This window comes from Megalopta genalis, chromosome 6 (genome assembly GCF_051020955.1).
Source record: "Megalopta genalis isolate 19385.01 chromosome 6, iyMegGena1_principal, whole genome shotgun sequence".
Lineage (NCBI taxonomy): Eukaryota > Metazoa > Arthropoda > Insecta > Hymenoptera > Halictidae > Megalopta > Megalopta genalis.
In genome coordinates, this window is record NC_135018.1 from 8,056,457 (window position 1) to 8,081,025 (window position 24,569).

The 24,569-nt window shown below is 40.6% G+C and overlaps 1 protein-coding gene across 2 annotated transcripts in view; it reads left to right on the plus strand.

Annotated features, from left to right (window-relative positions):
• LOC117222360 (furin-like protease 2) overlaps positions 1-18,252 on the plus strand; it is a 31,299-nt gene extending 13,047 nt beyond the window's left edge. The window contains exons 5-14 of one of the 2 annotated variants that reach the window (XM_033474009.2): positions 1,107-1,323; positions 5,050-5,123; positions 5,238-5,509; positions 9,076-9,263; positions 10,009-10,257; positions 11,714-12,182; positions 13,336-13,535; positions 13,616-13,897; positions 14,688-14,899; positions 15,736-18,252. In XM_033474009.2, coding sequence (XP_033329900.1) covers positions 1,107-1,323; positions 5,050-5,123; positions 5,238-5,509; positions 9,076-9,263; positions 10,009-10,257; positions 11,714-12,182; positions 13,336-13,535; positions 13,616-13,897; positions 14,688-14,899; positions 15,736-15,843 — 2,271 coding nt within the window. In that variant the 3' untranslated portion in view covers positions 15,844-18,252. Of the gene's footprint in view, positions 1-1,106; positions 1,324-5,049; positions 5,510-9,075; positions 9,264-10,008; positions 10,258-11,713; positions 12,183-13,335; positions 13,536-13,615; positions 13,898-14,687; positions 14,900-15,735 lie in introns of both variants that reach the window. The other variant, XM_076523251.1, reaches the window with a different exon arrangement.
• Positions 18,253-24,569: the final 6,317 nt, after the last annotated feature.

Sequence of the window (24,569 nt, forward strand, 5' to 3'; positions counted from 1 at the left end):
TTAATCACTGATAGCTCTTGGTTATTTTTAGCCACCTCTAGTATATTGCTACCTTTAGTATCTGAAAATGGTTCCCTATTTTAAGCTGCTGGTAATTACTACCTATCTTTAGTTGTTAGTTATGTCTTGTAACTATCTTGAACTCGTGGAAATAGATTTTCCAGGTGAATTGGACTCATTTCTGCTGAATTATTTTAAGAGCTATCGATTATAGAGATAGCGTCCAGACACACGGTTCATCTTGTGCATTCGAATACCGAATTTGTCATCCCAAATAACTTCTCGTTAATTTTAGTTACTCGAAGAATATATTCTATGTACAAACGTGGATACAGGACCTTTCCCGTGTCCTTCGATAATAGATTTCATCCACTGCAAATAGATTTGTAAAATGATCAGTGATTTAAAGAATGTTTCACGCAATCGGACTTTCGACATCAGCATATTTAAATGAAATCAATTTCGAAGTCTCGCGAGACCCGGCGGCATCGAATGAGTATTAAAACCATCGGTAAAGATGGAGCAAAGTATTCCGGATCCGGTAACTTTTCCGCAGAGTCACGGCGAAGTAAGACAAAGGTAACCGGTTGCTCCTCGGCCAGTATTTATGAAGTATAGGTCGACGAGATGCATAATACATAGTCGCCGGCCCGACCTTTTAAATTCTCGTATTACGCGGAAACATTTGCAAGTTCCGGCCGTAGAAAGAATAAACCGACGGTATCATTAAAATGTAAATTTCCCGTAAAACCGTTTTATGAATCGTAAGCCGGCGCAAAATATACGCTTTGCATAAAGTGAAAATAAATCTTGCCCGTGATATATTCGCGCTAATGAAAAGACAATAGAAAAGCAAAATAAGAAGGACGGGCGATCGGTTTCCATATAGATTCGATACGTTCGATCGTCTAATTGTCACGTTATCGCGAGCAACGTTGGCGTTATCGATTTCATCGGACGAATATTAAAGGGGAGCGTGAAACTTTAAAAGGAATAATATTATCGATGACGATGGAGATACTCCACCATCGGACGGCGTCGGATAATAGACACCGTTCTCCGACTTGCTTGGAAAGGAAATAGCAAACATTTCTTTCCGGGAACAGGTTTCATTAAGATTCTTCCCGCGAGGGAATTTGAGGTTGCTGTTGACCTCGCCGATGGGAACTACGTCGACGTTACTGTTCGAGAGACCACGGGACGTCCTCAGCGCCAACTTCGACGACTGGCCGTTCCTCAGCGTGCACTTCTGGGGTGAGAAAGCGGATGGCAGGTGGACCCTGCAGATCATCAACGCCGGAAACCGGCACGTCAACTCGCCAGGCAAGTCACCCGCATAAATCGCTGTCAATCTCCGATATTACCACTGAAAAATATTTGATCGCTTCACCAGGAACGGCGACCTTGAATTTGCTGAAGAAAACTTACCCATTGTCGAAGCTATTGACCAGTCGTGGACAAACACAGTGCCGCAAAGCCTTTTCAAACTGAATTAACTTTTTCTTAAATCGAACCAAACAACTTGAATTATTTTGAGAACTTGGTAGAACTGGCTTAATATGCCCAAAGAAATTTGTGCAAGAATTGCAATTGATTGGGGATGTCAAGAAAAAATTTTGTAATTACGTTTTTCTTGTTAAGATAACTTAGAGTTAAGTTAACTGATAATAACTTTATACTCCCTCGGTATCGAAATGATGTTGTCCTATTTACATCAATTATTTCTATCGAAATGATTGTCCCATTTTAATAAATTTCAAGGCGTAAGCATAATTTATTAAGTATACAGCTATATGAGTATAATAAGTATTTATTTAATATATATTTAATTATATCTCCTAAATTATATCCTTAATTCGATGTCTTTTTGACATTTTGGCACATACAGATTACATTTTAAGACGTAAATAAAAATTTTCGAAAATGTTACGCCACTATGATTCTAAGTTGGTGTTTTGCCCATAACAAATGCAGCAAGCGATCAAAGATTTTCCAGAGCATTGATAATCGTTTACGTTCGCCAGCCAACCGGTTAACGCATAGCGTACATCGTTACTAATCGGCGACTAATTTACACTAGAGCTAAGCAGCAGAGCCTAAGCAGTCTTGACGGCACACGCTTATTAAAAGCCATAACGATGTGACTCACAGTGCGTTCTAACAATGATAGTAACACCTTGTCGACCCTCCATGCTCGCTGAATCTCACAGCAGGGTGGATCCTAGTATCATTTACATTAAGTCGCTGTAACAATCGCCGTAAATCTGATTAACATAATCGTGTTATAGGTAAAGGGATCTGGAACCGTCTAGCTGTTTCTTCCGTTAATGCGATGTTTATTTTTTCAGGAGTCGGGTGCGGTGCACGGTCGCGTGATCCTGCAACCGTGTCTCGGGACAAATTTGCCAGATGTATTCTGCCTTGTCGTAGTAGAATAGATTTCCGTTAGGTTGTTTCGCGAGGCTGTTAATTTTCGTTCGAACGACGCGTAGTCCTGAATTCTTCATAGTTACGATGCCTTTAATGTCCGCGAGACTGTCGCCGACGAAATCTTTCGAAATATAGATGGCAGACGCTTTGTACAATCTGTGAAAATCGTCCATAGTTCCGCACTTGAAATCTTTCAGAAGTTCACGGCCACAGTTGGTCCCACATGAGAAACGAAACTGTTTTCTTATCAGGTTGAAAAACTGGTATCGATTGTGACGTATTCGAATCGGTTAAATTTTATTATGATCTCTGTTTGGATTTAGTCACTGTGATCGGCAGACAGCGGATTTTTATGCAAAATAGAAATTCTCCATATCAATTTGAAGAAATAGAAACTTAATAGAAGTATGTTTGTCTTTGAAGTAATTTTAATAGATCAAGGATAAGGACAGCGAAACTTATTAATTATTTTAATCTCTCAACTATTTTAAATTAAAACTTTTTGCCGTAAATTCATAAAATACGCAGTCTAGTGATCAGTGTCAACTTTCCAGTTTCCATGACTAGTCTCTCTTATCGGTTTCAGAAACTAATCTTTAGAGTAAAGCACTGACAGAATTTGTAGGATTAAGGAGCTCGCAGATTAACGTAAGGTCTCGCGAGTCCGCGATTTAGAGTTGTTTACTTTGTTCAATTATGACGCGTGATCAAATGATTTAATTTTTAATTTTGTAATTTTCTTTTTGTAAATAATTTACTATACATTGAGATGAATAACGCTGTTTTTCAAACGTTTTCGAACAATATCACGCATTGCCAAATTTTAAAATCACAGCGTCGAATTCGCTGGGTTATCCCGGTTCCGCCTGATTTTCCGTGGTTGCGATTCGAAATTCAACGTGCTAATCATGAAACAGAACAGGTAAAAAGAGCCATAATTAGACCGCTAATCTTTGTGCAAAATGAAAACGATCTTCATGAATTGAAACGAAGAACGATCAATTAGAAATTTCCTTCTGCCTTTAATAATTTCAATGAGTTAAAAATATTAGACAGACATCCATAAAGTCTTTCAATAGCTTCATTGTTTTAAATTCGTTCTACAAATTTTTCTTATAAATGCATAAAATCCGCAGTCTAATCATAATCAATCCCGTGCCAGATAATTATTGTTAGCTAACCTGATCCTGGAAACCAAGCTGTTTCTGGAGAAAAATAATTCTCGTCTGTGGAAAGGTAAAATCGTTGGATTCGATTCCGCGAGGTGGCGGAATTGGTCAGGTCGAAGGTCCGAAGGTTATAGGATATTTTAGAGTAGACCCTAATATTCGCCTTTAGGGCCGTGTACACTCGAAAGTTGTCACCTACGGCTTTATACACACCGGACTGTGCAAGCAACGGAACACGGTTACGACGATGTTTAGATAACATGAATTAGGAGATGGGGGATTGCCGAAAGCACGGTTAATTTAATGGTCAAAGTCGGATCCGTCGAACGCGCGTTGCTGCTCGCCGGGTCCGCGCCGTTTTCGGCGAGGGAACACCGAATGTCAACAGACTCTGACACGTCGAAGAACAAGTGTCCCGTGGCAGGAGGTGTTTGCAAATATTGAGACGTCGGTCACTATTTCTACACCGCATTATAATCCGGGCTACGGATATTTATGTATTCATTCGCGTTCTTATGCGCGCGTAGGGTAGTCGAGCCAGTTACTGCGGAATAGTCAATTACTGAGCCTTTTGTTTACTTTCAAGCACAGTTAACTTTACATTTATCGTATAGGATATATCAAATTTCTTTATTTAAATTCGATTAATCATTTATTTATTAAAATTGGAGAGATCTATAAAAGTCTGCACTCTGAAAGATTTATTCTCTACCCGCTAAATTACGATTTCTTCCACAACTGCGTCGACCAACGCTTCTTCGTTCTTAATAATTTTCTTGATAGAACGGGCAATTTTTGTTTCGATTTGAGAGACACGAATAACATTCATATCTAATAGAACACGTAAGGGTTGACGAACTTTGTTTCACATCGGAAATCTCTTGGGGTTTCTCTTCACATCGGAAATCAGGGGTTGTTACGAACCACTCGTTCACTGTAGAGAGGAGTCAGATCTGAGACGAAATTAAACAATAATTGTAAGTTACCAAAGCTCTGTTACCATTAGACGAAATTGAAGAAAAGCATCTCCAGATGGCGCGATACAATCTCAATACCATTAACACGTTCCGTGCCACGTGTACCATCGATGGTACACGCTTGCATGTTTACTTAGTGAACTGAACAAATTGTTTACAAGAAATTTAGAAGCGAAGAATCAATTTCCACCGCAAGAATGGGCGTTGATAAGTTTTTGTTATGTTGTTATGTGTACGAGAATTAATAATTGCACGTAATACATCAAGTTTTAGTAAAATATCAAAGTGTGAAGATTCGAGTAAAAAAAGCTCGGCACGGAACGTGTTAAAAGGCATCACGAACAATGGCAGTGTCGACAAAGTGTTACAAAAGTCACCTTAGAAAGAGTCCCCAAAGTTTCCTCTAAATTCGAAAAAAACGTGACTCCATGGCGCTAATATCTCACCGTCCTGTGTGGCGTCTATTGTTACAGGGATCCTGAAGAAGTGGCAGCTGATCTTCTATGGAACAGCGAAGAACCCGATCCGCACACGACAATTTAACCCGGTACACGCCCAATCTTCGTACGCCTCCGAGCATTATCCATTCCAAGTAGCCGATGCTCCATTATCGCTGGGCCATCGCGGCGACGTCGACTTCTTTCCTCCGTCTACCTTTCAGGGCTACCAGGGCCCGTACGTCGGCGCCGGTTCCAGCGTCCAGGCGTCCGTGGCTACTCTGGACGGCTCCTCGGCACCTATCCTGACTAATCGGCTTCCCGGGGACACGTCCTCTGCGTTCGAGTCGCCATCGTCCTCGTCACAAGTCGGCGACGACTCGCTGGACTCCACCAAAAAGATCTTGCACGACTGCGATCCTCAGTGCGACCCCCAGGGATGCTACGGGAAAGGGCCGATCCAGTGTATTGCTTGTAAAAATTACCGGCTCGACAAGTAAGTTGTTCTTAATCCCCGGAAACTTCGTACCTGTCCGTATGTTTCAGTTTGTCTTGGCTTGGTCGACTAAATTTCTCTTTGTCCTAGTAGCTGCTTCTTTGTTTCAAAGTTTACTTTGTCTCAATATTATTTGTCTCAATATCTATTATTGACTCTATCTATTATTTAACTCTATTATCTCAATTATTTGACTCGATTTTTGTTCGCTGAGTGATCGATTGTTTGTCTTTGTTTTCGTTTGCCTGATAGTCTATACATTTGTTCGCCGAGTCGTCGATTGTGTGACTTCGTTTCTGTTTGTCTGATAGCTTTTTTGTTTGTTAGACTCAATGTTCATTTGCTCAGTGATTGGTAGTTCGACTCACCTTTTGTTTGTTTGACAGTCTACTTGTCTCTTTGCTGAATAGTGCGTTTTATTTATTTATTTATTTCCGAGTTCATTTGTTTGCGTATGTATTTGCTGAGTGGTTGATTGTTTGACTTAGCTTCTGTTCGTCTAATAGTCTTGTTTGTTTGACTCAATGTAATCTGAACATTCGCGTTCGACGATGATTGCTTCTTTGCTTAAGTTAGTTATTTCTATGAGGGTATATCTGCCTGACCGTTTCTGCAAGCGTGTGTATCTGTTTGCGCGTAACTTAAAACGGATCTATGTTATCTTCAGCCCATAAATGCTCGCGTACACGTTAGTCGAGTGTTTATCGGTCTGAGAAATGATTTGCGCCTGTACGTATCCGCATAAAAGTTTGCCGACCTAGTGTTTGATAACGTGTAATAAAATCTGACAGGCATTCGTTTGCATACGACGTTTAAGCAACCCGTTCGGCGCAGGCGGATACATTTTACAGCATTTTAGCGAGTTTCGGTCTCACGGATCAATACACGGGTGACTGTAACATTTATTTGGAAGCACACCGTCCGCTTCCGATTGAAATTTCGCGAGTTCGGTTCGTTGGATTCTTTCGATTATATTATAAGAACCTGGCTTCCTGCCCTGTAATCAACGCACCAGCGCAATCGCCAACGAATATCCGAATATCCTGCTATGAAACAACGTTGTCGATCGGAAACGGAACACCGGTTCCGTCTCTGCTCTGTGTTCCCTGTTAAACACGATTCCTCCGGATCGATGTTCATCACGAGCTTCTTCCGAACTTCTTTCGAATTCGTGGGGGACGCAACGTTACCGGAAATACTTTGAAAACCCGGCATCCGTCTCTGCTGCCATTTAGTTCGTTTCACGATACATTTCACGATACCATCTGCACGTCCATCGCCGACGTTCGACCCGTTCTTTAGAGCGACGCTTTTTATGTAAAAGCCGCGACAGTGTATTTTGGATTCTCCTCCGGAAGGACGACGATGCAATTTGCAGCGTTTTTCCTCGAGCTGCCGCGGAAATGTATTTTCTCCTTGATTGAACTAATATCCAACGTATGAAACGGGAGAATTCTTCGAAATGTTATGTTCACGAAAAAAATGTGCTGGTTGAATGTAATTTATTCACGGTTTAACATGGAATTCGCAAATCAATGCCTACGTATTCACTATATGTATACTACCAAAAGTCACGTTATCATTACAATTAGCGTTTCTCATTTCATAGACCAGTTTAACACTACCGTTTCGGTGGAAATCACCAGTTCCGCATTACGTATTTGGACATTGTTGCGATTATAAAAAGTCTTTCGTTGGGAATGATTGAATAAATTTTTTAATCCAACCACACATTATACAAAGATTGTGTCCAAATAAGTATAAATAAATTCAGACTGACCATTTTTATAAAACAAGCACTTTTAGTGTACGGTAGGTTCACTGTTAGGCTTAAAACACGAAGCTACCGGTTCGTCTACATCCAAATTCCGCCATTTCGTATTAAAAGAATTATCGTGTTCGCCATTCGGTGCATCGTTTCCAGCATATTCCGAGCTACAAACGTGTGTGCCATAAGTGCCATATCGAAATAGTTTTTATCGATGAATTCGAAGAAATCCAACGCGTGCGACCGATCCGAATCGGAGATGGAAAAATCAAAGGGGCCGTTGACGGAATCGAAACATCTTTTTCGTCGTATTGGAACCCAGTGTATCGGTTTAATTAAACCGCGGCTTAATCCGTCGTTCATTCGGCCAGACGAGCGGCCGCCTTGTTCCATGCGCGTAATAATGTGTCGGATATATTTTTCCCGACACGGCTGAATGAGAAACTTGAACTGTTAATTCCGCAAGATTAAAGCAATTGCAGCGTGCACGCCGCAGTGCGCCGGGGTCGCTGTGTATCCGCGACAATTGGAACTCCGGCTGCAATAGAAAATGAAGCTATTCTTTCTATCCTCGCTCATTCACCGGCCGGAATTGGTTGTTCCGTAATTGATGGCGCTTTAACATTCGCTGTGCTTAATGAAAAGCCAAAGCGGACCGCGGAAGGAAAGCCGACGTCGGGTTGCGATAAAAACCGCGTATGGGGAGATCAAGAAAATTCAATCGAACGACAACAATGCACAGTTCATTTTGCACCACTGCCTCGATAATCGCTCGCTCCTCTCGCTGAATACCTCGATGATTTCTGAGCGACCTTAATGGGAACCAGCCGTGCCGGACTAAATGTTCGGTTTCCTATTTTCTATTTAAAAACTGTTGAGGTTACGAAGATTCTTTCGTACGAAATAATTGAATGAATTTCTTAGTTCAAGCGCGTATTTTAATAAACATGGCAGGAAGTTGAAATAAATACAGCATTGTCATTTTTATAAAACAACATACGTTTAGTCACTTTGGGAGCTCGGTAGGCTTAGTGTTGTTGAATAGGTGTTGTAATGTAGAATAATTTTTTTTATCCATGTATACGGGTGAAAAATCTTTTGTTACAAGAAAGAGATTTTATATAGCCGTCGCACGAGTATAATAAAAATAGAAATAAAAATAAATGGATATAATGGTATAATGCAAAAGGTAAGAAGAAAAAGTAAAAAATAGTGTAGTATATACATATATAATAAATATGTGATATAATAAATATATGCATAGTACAGGAAATGTAATAGATGAAAGATTATCAGACACACAAGTTCCACCGTTCTCAAAATAAAAATACAAGAAAGAATTAATAAAACAACGAGAATAAAAAATTAAAAAAAATTATTAGGTTCTAAAATGATGAACAGTACACGCTGTGAAAATAATTCAGAACGAGTCCATAGCTATTCGCATTAACTATTAGACGATAACTGTAAAAACGAGCCGCAAGACTCTAATAATCGTATCTCGTCTTCCTAAATTGTCCATTTTTGTGTACAATCTGAGCGTCAATTAGGGAGAATTTACTGTATTTAGGTGAAGTTCGGAAAGAAAAATAGAGGTATGCTTAAGTGAGCGAGACGGTGCATAAAAATCAAGTTTTTCCGAGCTATCAGGCCAGTTGACACGACTATTGACGTTTCTGTGAATAAATAGTAAGTCTGCAAGAATACGTTCGTGATCGAATCTTTGAATTCTCAACCTGGTCAAGCGGCAGGTGCCGATTCTGCTGGGAATTGTTGTCTGAAAAGATTGAAATTTCAGCACCTGCGTGAGCCGATGCCCGCCGAGAAGCTTTCCCAATCAAGGTGGAGTCTGCTGGCCGTGTCACGAATCCTGCGAGATCTGCGCCGGAGCTGGACAGGACTCTTGCCTCTCCTGCGCACCTGCTCATCTCCGTGTCACCGACCTGGCCGTTTGTCTGCAACAGTGTCCCGAAGGATATTACGAGAGTAAGCTGAGGGACTCGGATATAATGGAAGCTTCTTACGCGGCTTTGTAGATTTTTCACAGTCTCCTTCGTCGTTCTCGATTCTCAAAAATTTATTTCCCGAGAAAACTAGATATTTCGCAAGTTCGGCCATATTTTACGTCGCCGCTGCAAATGATACAGGAATATTTCTCGCGAGAAAAAATTCTACAGACTCTCCCGAGTAAAATATATTCTCGTAACGTTGCGCCGCGCTGTAACGCGTTTAAATAATGTTTGAAGTCGGCGGAGTGCCCTACAATTACTGGTATTTCTCAATTTATCTCGCAACCTGAGGAGCTGAGGAAAAATCTAGTTAGACTATGAGAAGCGGCAGACTTTTTTCATGAAGAAACGACTGAGAAAAGCCGCGACGAAAATTGTCCGCCAAATTGGAAAAATAGAATATGCATTAATCCTTATTGCACGGATCCTCGAGTCGTTGCTTGGTCCACTTTAAAAATTATTCAAACTACTAGATTACACACGCATAATTCAACGAAAGTATATATCATTGTGTTCGCCAGAGTCCAAGAAATCATTTGTCGCTAGAAATATCCGCTTAGCTTTTTCCATCGAATCACAAAAAATTCTCAAACTCAAAAATCGAATTATCTTCTTCGATATAAAGTGTTCCATGAAATAAATGCGATAATGGACTTCGCCAGCATTGTTAGCGGAATGATGGAAGTCTCCAGGAGTTTAACAACGTATGCTGGCGTTTTCAGACACGGAGAACAGCACCTGCGTGCCCTGCGAGGCGAACTGCGCTAGCTGCCAGGACAGGCCGGACAAGTGCACCAGTTGCGAGCATCACCTGGTAATGTTCGAAAATAAGTGTTACGCGGCCTGTCCCCTGTACACCTACGAGACGCAGGATTACAACTGCGCGCCCTGCCACACATCCTGTGAAACCTGCAACGGCACCGCCGGCCACCAATGCATCTCCTGCCGAGCCGGATTGTTTTCTCTGAACGGTAAGTACCCGTTGCAGACAGTAATCCTATAGAAGTATAGACCGTGGCAGCTCCTACTGCTGATAGCCTGAGTAATCTGTTTCCCACGAAAAGTCTCTTCCTGTTGATCGCCGACCGACTGGTAACACGATTTTTGTTGCCGGATTGGTTGCGCCGAAATTGAACAGAACACGAGAATCCTGTAATGGCATTTAGTTTGCTTTCATTGACAATGGGAAGCTACATTGTGTCTTTCGGATCTATGACGGTCCTTATCGGACTCCTCTGCAATCATGCCGTTTACCTTGAAAACAAGGATTGAATTCTGTAGTTAGATCCTTTTTAATGGACTTTTATGTGTTTGATATTTAAAATTTATGTGCTTTTAATTTGCCAATGAAATTTAGTCGGGAACTCTATTGGGAAATGATCTGTTTATTTATCCAAGAAGGAATTTTAATTCTTCAGAGAAATGTGTGTTCTAATTTGGCAATGAAATTTATTAGTAAAATTGTGTTATGAAATACATTACAATTGGCACACAATGTGCTTGAACATTCACAATAACGATACGTTGGTGGATCAGCAAGAGATCTAATAATTTTATTCCAAGAATAATAAAGAATAATTCATTCTTCCGAGAAATATCGATACATTACGTTTCGCGTAATTATTTATATTGAATTGGAGCACAAAAATTGAAAAAAGAAATGTAACAGTGCTTCTAACTATTTATTACTATTTTAAATATTCTTGCTTGAAGCACTATAATTTCGTACACTATTTGATGATATGTCTAAAAAGGAGTCAATGGCATATAAATGCATAGTAATGTCCCAAGTGTCCTTGTACACCCATTACAATTCAAGTCTAGAACAACAAGATCTCTCATCATTCATCTTACTTATCATCATTTATCTTTAATATTTTTAAAACAATAAGATTTTGATAACAAATATATAACGAAGAAATTTAGGATTTCGAGGAGGTTTCCTTCAAATATGTCCCATAATTATGTTAACGCCTGGAAAGGGGTGATTCCTGAGGTCATTTGAAGTAACGAAAAACACTGGCCAATGAGAGGCGAGCTCGATTGGCGCAAGTCACCGAGCCAACGAGCGGTCGAAGTCCCGTTCCACTGATTGGCTCGGCCGTCTAGCGCTAGACAACTCTCATTGGTGACTGTTTTTCGTTAATAACTCGTAAACAAACCCGCGGATTGCATTTTCGCTAAAGAAATAGTTATATCAAATGACCTCAGGAATCACCCCTTTCCGGGTGTTCCCATAATTATAGGACACTCTGTATAACAAAATTCATAAAAGTAAATTTTTAGAAAGGTATTAATATCCTTCCCTGAAAATTTGGTCAATTTTCAAAAATTGCAAAAGCCACTGAAAGATGCTCGCAGTCCCCTCGAATCCTGGTACTCGTGAAATGTTCGTGGAACAGTGAGAGGATGTGGTCTAATTTGCAGGAACCTGTCGAGCCTCGTGTCCGTCAGGATTCAGCGCGGACAAGAAGCGACGCGAGTGCGTACCGTGCGCCCCGGGATGCGCCATTTGTGCAACAGCGTCCTGCACAAGTTGCATCGATGGATGGAGCCTGAACCAGGAGGGCCTGTGCGCGCCGGAGCAACGCGATCGCTGCGACACGTCCGAGTTCTTCGACAATGGACACTGCAAGCCGTGCCATACATCGTGCAAGACCTGCGCCGGATCTACCAAAGACAACTGCATCTCCTGTCAGGGCTCGTTGCTGCTGCAGGGAAGGCGTTGCGTGTACCAGTGCGACGAAGGATATTATTCCATGGCGCAGCCCTCGAGACCGGTTTGCGTGCCATGTTTACACACTTGCAAGACATGCGTGTCGCGATTAAACTGTACCGCTTGCCAGGACGGGCTGCAGCTGCAGAGCGGCGAGTGCAGGTCGTCCTGTGCTCAGGGGTGAGTCCTCCAAACAATTATGTTTTCATAGCCCCCTTGACGGTGATGGGATCGACCGATGCAGGAACCTCGGGACCAATTAGAATTTTAGTCGTTCGAAGTTGCGAAATCTAATCGCAAGCAATCGGAAACGAAACCGAAGTTTGAATCAAGTTCAGATGATCAAAGTTCGATCGAAAGTGATCGCATCGACGTCGGTAACAAATTGTTCGAAAGCGCGAAATCGCTGCATTCGTGTACCCTTTTGAAATCTTAATTTCGTCCGTCTTCAGCAAAAGTTACAAGTAGACTGCGGATTTTATGCATTTATGACGAAAATGTGTAGATCGAACGCAAAATAGCAAAAACATTTAAACAATTTAAACGTATCATTGTATTACCGTCAACTTATCGAAATTATTTAAAAAAGAGATAAATATCCATGTAGTTTTTCCTTCTTGCGATTAATGAAGAATATTTTTATCTTGCATAAAATCCCGCAGTCTGGTTGCAACGATTTAAAGACCACATTCTTAAAAATTCTTTTCAAATTTGTAATATTATATGGGCCGCACAAATCCTTTCGGCTAAGGAACGTTTAGACTAGTAGAAAGGAACTACCTTCGTACGCAATGGTAACGTTGGTTCCTCCTTGTACGATCTTCTCAACGGAGCATATACGCTGTTGAAGCAAAACTGGTCCTTTTGAATTCATCTATCTCTTGCAAGGAAAGGAATCATCTCAGAACGTCCAACAGAAATGCACTACAAAATTCGATCTTCCCTTTTTAAAATATGTTATTCGTATCTTCAATTTGATTAACATTTCGTTGCATCAGGTCCCTTCGAAGATACGCTTCAAGATGGTACCAATACCATTTTGTCTCCATCTCGCTGTATCTCGGTAAAGAATGATCACGGCATCGTGATCTTCAGCTCGTTTTTAAGCAGAGAGTGTGTCCATTTGATCGAGTGCCCGATAAACTACATAGATCAATTTTGTAACTTATGGTCCCAATGTTCAATGTGTCCGGTTCGCAAAACCTTGCTAGGCTCCAGGATCTTAGAAGATGAAAAATCGAAAGACAATTCTCGGTGCATCGTCCCGGGGATACAATTATTCAAGACCCACACTAATAGTCCCGGCCACTAACAAACTGCTTTGTACATGCAGGTATTATAGCGATAGAGGTCAATGTGCCAAATGTTATCTATCCTGTAACACGTGTTCCGGGCCCAGGCGTGACCAGTGCGTGACATGTCCCCGCGGCTGGCAGCTGGCAGCCGGGGAATGCCACCCAGAGTGCCCCGAAGGATTCTTCAAGTCCAACTTCGGCTGTCAGAAGTGTCACCACTATTGCCGCACCTGCAAAGGTCTAACGATTTAATCCGTGCGATAAAACAGCCATCCGGTGAACAATGAAACAGCTTGCTGAAATTCGATCATGTTACAGGTGAAGGACCTCTCGAATGCACTTCCTGTCCCCCGCACTCGATGCTAGAGGGGGGCCTGTGCATGGAGTGTCTCGGTGCGCAGTACTACGATCCCCTAACGCAGCTCTGCAAGAACTGCCACGTGGACTGTCGAAGATGCACAGGGCCCGGGAAATTCAGTTGCGCGGCCTGTTCGCCGCCATTACATCTAGACAAATTGAACAATCAGTGCGTGCCATGCTGCACTGGCAACGAGAAGGGACCGCAGGCTGAAGAGTGCTGCCTCTGCGACCCAGACACCGGTAATGTCAATAATCGCTTGCAATCATTTATTTTCAAGAACATTGGATCATCGCACACTCGGGCTAAAGGCGCCCAAAATCGGCAAAAAATCATTTGTATAGAATATTTCTACAGGGTGTCCCAAAATTATATTACTTCCGGGAAATGAGGGGTTCCTGAGATCATTCGAAGTAACTTTTTCCTCAGCGAAAATGCAATCCGCGGCTTTATTTACGAGTTACTAACGAAAAACAGTGGCCAATAAGAATCGAGTACGGCTGACGCGAGGCGGCCCAACCAACCAGCGCACGAAGCCCAGTTCCGCTCATTGGCTCGGTCGCCTCACGCCAGCTGAGCTGGGATTCGACCGCCTCGACCGCTGGCGCCGTTGGCTCGGCCGACTCACGCCAGCTGAGCTGAGATTCGACCGCTCGACCGCTGGCGCCGCTGGCTCGGCCGACTCACGCCAGCTGAGCTGGGATTCGACCGCTCGACCGCTGGCGCCGTTGGCTCGGCCACCTCGCGGCAGCTGATTTCGCCTCTCATTGGTCACTGTTTTTCGTTAATAACTCGTTAATGGTGCCTCGGAGAAAATTTTTGTAAAGGAAAAAGTTGCTTCAAATGACCCGAGGAACTCGCCACCTTCGGATTGCGAGACATTTTTGGGACATCCTGTATAATACCGCATCGGTCAGAAGATATTTGTTACCGCTTTTGGGAGCTTTTGGCTCCACTGTGCGTCGATTGGCCAAGTGATTTCGCGTTTGTTTCAACTGTTCGTTAATCTTTGTTTCTGCGATTGTTACCTAGGTGGCTGCAGGAACAGCTCTCCGGCTGGCAAAAGAAGAGTACCCGGCACGGAGTTCGCCTCCGCCGACTCGTCCATTTCGGAGGTGTACGCTAATTACGAGGGAACCATGAACAACAGGAGCGACACCACCACGCTGCCCATCACCGTGATAGCCGTGGCCGTTTGTCTAGTGTCGGTCGCTTTGTTCGCCACCATATTCATCGCACTTCAGGTTTGTGTCTGAAACGTTACTATGAACATTTCTTCCAAATTTGAATACCGGTACGATAATGTATGCGATCTCGGACGACATTCGCAATAACGTCAGAAGGTTTGGTAGCTTGACAAAACCCATTGTCGCCGTTCTGAATTCAAAATGGAACAGTCCTGTCACGGTATTAAAGAGTTCCAGGGGAAAGTGCTGCACATACAAAATTCAATGAATATACGGAACTGTTTTCCGAATTATTAATGTCTGAATGATATCGGATAAACAATAAATTCGTCTAACGCGATTCGTCTACGCGAATATTACAAACAAATAACATAATCGGAATATAAATTTACTTTAGAATGATTAAAATTATAAAGACTCCTTTATTGGAAATGAGTAAATCAATTTCTTAATTTCTTAATTAAAAAAATGAATTGGTCAAGTACAAAATTAAGAACACATTAGAAGAATTTAAGAGTATTGTTACATTATTTGCAACTTGTTACAATTGTTAAAAGATTTCAGATTTTTTATCCGATTCCTTCTTCTTACGATTAACTTAGATAATTTTTATTTTGCATAAAGATCCGCAGTCTGATTATAACAAAAGTAGCAAAAAGTGTAAATCAAATCTGCCCCGTCGTTATTGTGAACGGACAAATGATCCTGTTGCAGAAGAATTATTTTTCTATCCGACGAGTTCTATATTCGAGTTTTTGTCGAATCTATTATTTTCTTATTGAAGCTGATTGTAATTTGAGACGCTTCGTTGAAAGTGTTTCGGTGACCGATTGGAACAGTAACGTTCCCGATGTCGAGTCGGTCGAATTGATCCCTGTCCGCGATGTTCTCAGGCAATGTCGAACAGAAGAGAAGCGAACAAGGGTTACACGCAGCTGGCTATGAGGGTGGAGCCTCCGGACGACGTTGACGCGGACGACACGACGGAGCTGATGACCTAGACCCATTAATCAAGCCAACTAATGACAGGACCTCTCGTCGAAGAGTTTGATGAAGGTCGACCAGTCCTCGATCACCGGACCGATCGATGCGTTATTTGCGTGTGGCATTAGAAACCGTGAGCGTTCACCGAAAGTTTTCGCAAGAGAAGCAGAAGAACCATCAGAAGGCGAAGCAGAAGGAGAAGAACATGAAGAAAGAGAAATAGGCGTTGAACCAACTAGAAGAAGCGAGAAAGATCGGTCGGCGCTTCCGGTCCGAAACGGTCCGAGTCAGAAGAACAAAAACCCAACAAAAAAAAAGAAATAGAAACGAACAAAACGTCTACAGAATAATTCGAAGAAGGGGGGAGGAATATTTGTCCGAGACGAATGAAAGTGGTGACGAAAAGAGACAGAGGGTAGGAACAAAAGTAACACACGAGATATAAAATTCATTGGAGAAACGTGATAGTAAAGACAGTTTTTTTGGCGCACTGTACGAGGGGGGATGAAAGTGTGGCGATTATTCACTCCGTTGACAGTGTGCGGGTCTCTGCGTGTACGTTCGTGTGAATGAACGAAAGATGTCTCTAGGTACAAGATTTTTTTAAAACCGGTCAGGCGCGCATCGTTGATTCTTTCGAGTGCGCATTTACATGTAACGAACTGTGCGTCGACGCTATGCCGAAATCACTATGCGAACCGAGCGTGTACCAGTTACGAGCGAGAAGGGTAACGGACATTATAAAGTGCCTGATTTACAACGCCCTCATGGCCGCGCTTCTGTCCGCCCATTTTCGGTGCCCTCTATCATGAGATCGCCTCGCCTAAATCACACCCATTCGACGCTAACAAATCAATTTCAAACTCATCTTTGATACGTCTGCTGACCATGCACGTTGTTCGTTCCTGAAGATCTAGCAACCATTTAAAAAGGGGGTGAACCGGATGTGATCCGTGGAAAAATTTGTAGAGCTTAAATTTACAACAATTATTTCTCCCGATTCTCGATATTAGATGAATACAATTATGACATATAATTGAATATAATTATGATTTTAACCCTTTGCAGGGCCCGGAATTGTTTTAAAAGGTTTTGTTAGAAAACAAAATCACAGCTGTGATCGAAGTTATGCATTTATTATTAGCATTATTCAATTCTTGTACCGTTCAATCGCTAGAATTTTCGTTCAATCTCTAATCGTACTATATATGTTTCAACCCCTTTCTTCGCGTTATACACATTTTGTTCGAACTTGAATAAATATTGAGCTATGGACGGTAAGTTGACCTAGGAGAATAATAAATTATTGAATTTAAGAGGGAAAGTCGGTTCTAATGAATAATGACTACCGACTTGTAAGGGGTTAACTAACAAAGGACGGACACTTTAAGATCGTCTATAGATACATGGACCAGTCGTATATTAAAGTATTCATTAGGGGCCGCCATAAAGCGGCGATTGAGAAATTACGCTGATAGAGGGGCGGAAATAGGAAGGCGGAAGTAGCTGAACCGAAAAGCTTAAAGGCAAACGGGACAGTTGACGGTGTAGACTAAACTGGGAACATTTTTCTCACACTTGAAAAGGAAAGGACAGAAAGAGGGAGAAAGGGAGAGAGAAATGTTTGTACAGCTTCGTTCCAGCGCAACGAACTAACTCGACAACCCTTGAAGACTCGAAAGAAAGATAGAGAACGAGAAAGAGAGAGAGAGAGAGAGAGAGAGAGAGAGAGAGCGTGTATGAGAGAGAGAGAGAGAGAGAGAGAGAGAAAAGGGAGAGAGAATTGATTTTGTCGATGATCCGACATACCGTGTATCCAGTCATTCCGTTATTTTCAGCCAGTCGACAGTGAATGTGCATTTTTATAACTGTGTTGTTGTTATTGCTGCATTGTCTATGCGTTTTGTTTTATTTAGTGAACTACGTGTTTTTCGCGTTGCTCCTGCTTCATTCGTATTCGTTTGTTTAGAGAAGCGAAGATTTAAGAAAATAAACATGAATCTATAATAGGGTTTAGAAAACGAAGAAAAAAAATAAATGAAACCTTGTTCGTATCGCACGAGAATCAGAGAGATTGCGGAAGCGAGAAACAGAGAGAGAGAGAGAGAGGCAGAGAAAGAGAGGGAGAGAGAGAGAGAGAGTGAGAGAGAGAGAGGGGGGAGATAAAGGAAGATGAGTATACAGTGGAAAGATGAAATGTATTCTAACGCGATGAACACACGAAAGCAGTCCTCGGTAAATCGGTAACTTTAAATAGCTACTGTCCGCGCCTACCGTGTGAATATTGAATTTCTCCTCGTGATTTGATATAAAGCTATTATTGTACTTTTATGATGGACGCGATTATAAATATATACATATATACATATATATCTATATACACACATACTCAGGCGTTTAAATATATTCTGAGTTCGTGTTCCCAATGAATTATCATTACTACGTGTCCCTGCTGTCCTATAATCCCTTTTTTCCCTCGATCCTCCACCGTTCAAAAATAATCTTGACACAACCTCCGATCAAGGTAAGTGCGTTTTTACTTAATCGTCGTACACTTGATTTAAATAAAAGATACATCAATTACAGAGAAAATAGAATGTAATATAGATTTTGATTAAATATAGGGAAATTGAATTATTAGATTTCTGATTCATTCTACGAGCAATAATATTTTACAATAAGAAGTGATAGATGCAATTCAGAGCAATTAAAAAGTTAAACAGATTTAAGATTATTTACATGTTACTTTCCACTTATTGAAGTGATTATGAAAGAAATTTTGGATCTGGACACCTTTCTGCATGTTACATATTCTCATAAAATTTAGCTCGACCGAATATCACTGATGTTTGTATACGACTCGCGTTGCTGTCAACGCGTAAAAGTCGCCAGTCAGAGTATCTTTCACTCGCGGAGTCTCCGAAATGGAAGAAAATGAAGTGGAATTTGAGGTCGATCGAGGATCACCGAATTAATTCCAAGCAATTTGGTGAAGTCGGTGATTTTTCAAAGCAACGATCCCGACGTAATCGGAATGCGATAAGAATCGAGATTTATTGAAACCCGTTGAAGGGAAGACGCGACGCTTCTTTGCGTTTCCTGATGCATGAAGAAGCTGTTGAAACGAGTGAAAAATCGCGGATTATGCTGCGAGCAAAGCCATGATTTATCGAGCCGCGCGGCATCGTGATTCACCGTCTGGTCTAGGTTTTGCCGGTATTTCGTCATCACGTCAAAATATCCGGCCGCATTAATCATTCAGCCATTCCGACGGATCACGAAGCGTCGAATTTGACACTTAAATATGCACGCGTGCCGCTCCCGTTTGCAACATTAATTCGATATACGCGCCGAAACGAATAACTTCGTCCGAGCGTCGTTAGCTGAATAAATGGATCTTATTGAGGCGCGATAGCCACCGCGGATCTACGCTGATCTTCCCGCCCGATTGTTTTCCCTTATTTATTGATCGCTGTACGGTAAGCAACGGCTGACAATATATCGATTGACGTCCGATGGGTAATGACATGGATGCGTTGATGCATAGCACTGACCGTGGAACATCCATTTCTCGAACACCAATTGACAGGGGTGCCTAATATCACAGTGTCAGCTGGTCCGGGTCATTAAGATGCAATGGTTAATTCCAGCGATTTTTCCATTTGCTACCTCTTTGCGAGATACGGAACGTGATTCAAGCGATTTTCTATGGCGTGTTTATATTAACAAGGTCTGCTAGCATTCCTATCTTTTCTTTACAACGAATAATCTTTTATAATGAATCATCTTTTTTGCACTAATTAGTTGACAAATAAAACTTTTCTTTAATTAAAATCTTTGTACAATGACTCGTTTTAATGTTGAGCGTTCGTTAGTTATATTGTACCCTGACTAATTAATTGAACAGTATTGTTAGTGATCGTTTTGAAAAATTAGTAGAAATCTGGAAATTAAAGTGTTTCATTTAATTTAACATAATTCGTTCTGAATGGAACAATAATGGGACTAGAATGCAATTGATCCATTTGTATTAATGCACGATTTTAAACTGCACTTTCGAGTCCAGGAAACGAGTAATTTGAGACGCTTTAAAAATCATGTTCATATGCGAAATGGAGAAAGAGGAAAAAGTTTGATTAACCCATTTGATGCATCGAAATAATTGACATACAGTGCAATATCAAAGAATACTTTAAGAGCCAGAAAATGAGATATCAGACGGATGAATCGAGTAACTGAAACGGCTTTAAATTTAAAAATTATTCCGACGAAGATCCAAAGAACCAGAAAGTTTTATTAATCAAAAAAGACATCAAAGGGAAGTTTCATCAAGAAGAATGTTATAACGGGGATAAGAATAATATAAATTTAATATTGTTACACGTTATTGGCTGCTGACCCGTCGAGAAAGAATTTTCCCGCACGAATCTCGGCTGCAATCCGTCAAAAGGTTATTAAAAATTCAGAATAGCAATCGGTGGGATTGCCTCGCGAACCCTATTAATATTTATAGCTTTCATGAGCATTCCAACAATACGGTTATTCTTGTTTGCTGACAATGGATACATCTTTGTAATAAATGCAAGCACGGCGAACGGATTCGGAAGAGAACATAGAGAGGAAAGCATCGATGGGAAGACAAGGAAGCGGCGACGGCTTAAGGGATCAAAGCAAGGATTATTGAGCTTCCTAAAGGCTTTATATAGCTCGAATAACTTAGTAAATAGAGCATCGCTGGCCATCCGGTAATCGTTCTCACGAAATTGCTCGCGACTCCGCCATTTTTCGCCCGTTAAATAAGAATAAATTGCTTTCCGCGAGATCCACCTTTTCCGCGAGAAATTCAGATCCGTTCGATCGTAGAAATGGCAAAAACACAACTGTACAGCGAGTATCTTAATGCATCGAAATATTGACGCGTTTCTTGTCTTTTAACTGGGAAACGATACGAATAGAATAGAATAGAATTCAATAGACTTGCAGTAAGAAGTATTGCATTGTCGACAGAGAATTAAAGGACAGAAGCTTTTGCAAATTGTTTCGTGCTAAAATAAAGCATTTCTCGAAGGGTGTTGGTTTTACTTTTCGATTTTATATTTTTCAAAGACATGGAGTTACGTGCCTTTCAGGCAATCTTCACAAAGTTACTTTACATTAGAATCGAAAAAATATTGAAAAATATTCAAACATTTCGTTTCCTTTAAACTCGTTCAAGATTAAATGAATGAATGATTTAAAAAGAATTCCCCAAATTTAGGTAAATAATTTATTACATTCATTACTAGGATTTTATATATTTATGACAAAGACGAGTAGATCAAATACAAAACCCGAAACACATTCAAGGAATATAAAAATGCAATTGTTTTTTTAACTGAATTTTGAATTCAATTTGTACACTTTTATAAAAAATTCATAATTACAACAATGAATTAACACTGCCATATTAATACCGTGATTTTCACTTAATTGGCATTACTCCTAATTTTAGATCAATCAAATTAACCCTCGATGGTTTTCCACCTTGCTGAATTTAGGTAAATATTGGCCTACAAATTGGCCGCCAAATAAATTTGGCCTACAAAATTAATGTCAATTTCAAATAAAAATTCATTCTATTGATTATACATCTAAAATAATTTCCAATAAAAATTAACTAATTTGTAAAACTTGTTCCTTTGTTTCTTCGATCTCGTTGAAGTTGTTTAAAAGCGAAATCAATATTTCTGTAGCTGCTGTATCTTGCAATAAATGCGAGCAATTTTTATTTTGCACAAAAATCCGCAGTCTATTCATTACCTTCTTCTACAAGAGACACTGAAGACGAAAGATAATCATTGCTTCATCCAATTTCACATTTTTCAGAGAAATATCTATAGTTACGCGCATTTTATCCGTCCGATCACAGTTTGTTTATCCAAACACTGACAGAATAATTGAAACAGCGAGTTGCGGATTAACATTGTTAGGAAAGGATTAAAAAAAAAGGTCGGTTCAAAGTGCCGCGGAAATAATGGGAACGGATGGCATCGGGTCAGATGAAATGCCGTTAAAGAAGCCATAGCACACGTTCGAACCGACGATCGACGTCGAACGGGGGTGCCGTGATATACGCCGCGTCGATATGCCGATCGAGATAACGGGCTCGCCGATAAATTCGGCAACGATAATTCGCGTGCCCCTACTTTTATCAGGCTGGGTGTCGTAGCGTAAGCGGATATCGTAAATTCGTGAAGGCAAATCCCCCTTCGCCCTGCGCGTGTGCAACGGTTTTATCGCCGCATCACTTTAATTATACCAGCCGCAACTATTCCGGCGTCGATCTTTTCCGATTTCCCCGGTATCAGGCAGTCGGAACGAACCCGACGGGGATGCCATCGGAAAATCCGTCATTTAAATCCGTCAGAAATGGAAATCGGAATAAAAATTCTGTCCCATCTATTTTTCCGCGCACAGCGACATTTGTGCTCTAAAGGGCCGAACACGCGCGAATTAAAAGTCTGTATTTGGAACTCGTCTCGGAAATCACTGTCAGCTAATTAGCGACTGTACAAAAAAGTATACAACTTATAAAATATCAGTCTGTTAAATGGAATTAGAAGATACGAATCTTTTATTTTAAATTACATTTCACGAGCGGTCAAGAAAATTGCTATTTTTAGTCATCCGAACGTTAATGTGTTAAAATGACATTATCGATAAGCCGCCGGATGATTGTCTGCAGCACATTGAAGATAACATTAATCATTCTCTTGTTAATATTCTCGATGGTCGATTGCAATCGCTGCTGGATAATTCATCGAGAAATTGAACAAATGCTAGCTGTGAATCATTGATGTTCAATCTCACAACGCTCGTGCTCACGTATGCCACGGACATACTAAATTGATAAAGAACAGTTCACAGTTTAAATTGTACAAACTTTATTGAATTTGAAACAACGTTCCATTTTCTATGCATGCGTTAGAGCTACTGTCATGAGGGAATTGAATGAAATTTCTCGTCACGGTTACGTGAAAACAAGTTTAACAATTGCTTTACACATTTGGAATGGCACGTGTGAATGAAAATTATTGCGCGTTACGACGTTGAATGGCTTCCAATTTATTAACTATGATAATCTATTATTAATCTTTATATTATTAACCTTCATATTATTAATTTTTATATTATTAACCTTCATATTATTACTCTCTATATTATTAATCTTTATATTATTACTCTTTACATTATTAATCTTCATATTATTAATTTTTAAAAAGAACAGTTTTCTGTGTTTCTTTATTGGACGAAATTTATTAGCTATAAAAGCGTACTTCATTTGTTACCAATTTTCATCATAATCTACTTCCTTTTTAAAAAATTTAATTGTTTTTAATTTCGTTACATATTTTAAAGAATCCCTCTGTAAAATCCCAAAAATCCTCGTCATATATTTGTTATTAAAATCTTATTGTCAGATTTGCAAATATTAAATATTTTTTAAATTGAAAACATTTAAACGAGACAATGCCATATGTGTAACGCAAACATTTTTCTACTCGCAGCAGTTAAGAAAATCAATTTGTAGCTACTTGTATATTCGTGGCTATCTAGAAGAATTTTCCGGTGATAAACTCGATATAGAGTTGCATTTAAGACACCGCGGGCCCCGTTTAGGGTCGTCGGTAATCGCCCTCGTAAATTTATAAGGCTCCATAAAAAATCAAACGAGCCGTCTACCGCACTTCGCAATCCGACGAACTTATTCGAGCACCGAAGGCTAAATAACAGAAATAGCCCGACTACATTTGCTGTAAAACGCGATCCCGAACGAAGTCGCGGGTCCTTCGAGGAGCTTGCATCAGCTTAAAATTCGAAAATTTGATCCCGCATTTTCCCGTGGCCGTCGTTCGATTATACGGCGTAAAACGAAAAGCCGGTTGGACGAGCCGATAATAAAGGAAAATCGTGCGGTTTATTAGGGCGGTATCAGGCGGAAACGAGCCCGAACCAGTAGCAGAATATCGCAGGGAAGAAAGCAAAAAAAAAGTCGAGGGGAACGTAAGTGGCCGTGGCACGGGGAAAGGCGGACGCGATCAAATCGGAAACAACTTTAGAAGATACGAAATAAAGAGGAGGCAATAAAAGCAGCGGACCACTGCGCGCACGGCAGAAGTTAGCGGTAAAAGGAAGCAGAGTATTATTGGCCGTATCTGAGGTAATGCGACCCTTTAAATTCTATCGTGGCTGAAATTGTGGCTTCTGGGATTACCTTTAAATTCAGGCATATTTTCTTGCCGATTTATTAAGGAGGCGAAGGAATATTAAACTGGCCGACAGTGTGGATTGAATTGTGAACGAAAAATAACATCGTTAAATGAAAATAATATCGATCCATTATAAAGTGAAAATAATATTCGAACTATTTGCAATTTCAAGTAGCGAGTTTTTTCGTTATTTTTTAATTCGAATACGACGAACGAAGTAATCGTACAAATTAATATGCAACAAAATGATTTCATTTTAAGAAATCTTTGCATCAGTTTTCTTTAAGCAAAAATCTCACTACGTAAAGATTATAACCCTTCAAATAATATGCAACAAAAGGATCTTTTATTAAGAAATCTTTGCAGCAGCAATTTGCCTTGAAAAAAACTCCTTTCTTATTGATGCGCGGATATTTATTTATAATATATTATTTTATACTCGGCTCTTTTAATGCATTTTCTTTATTGCGGAAATGTCAATAAAGACGTTTGTA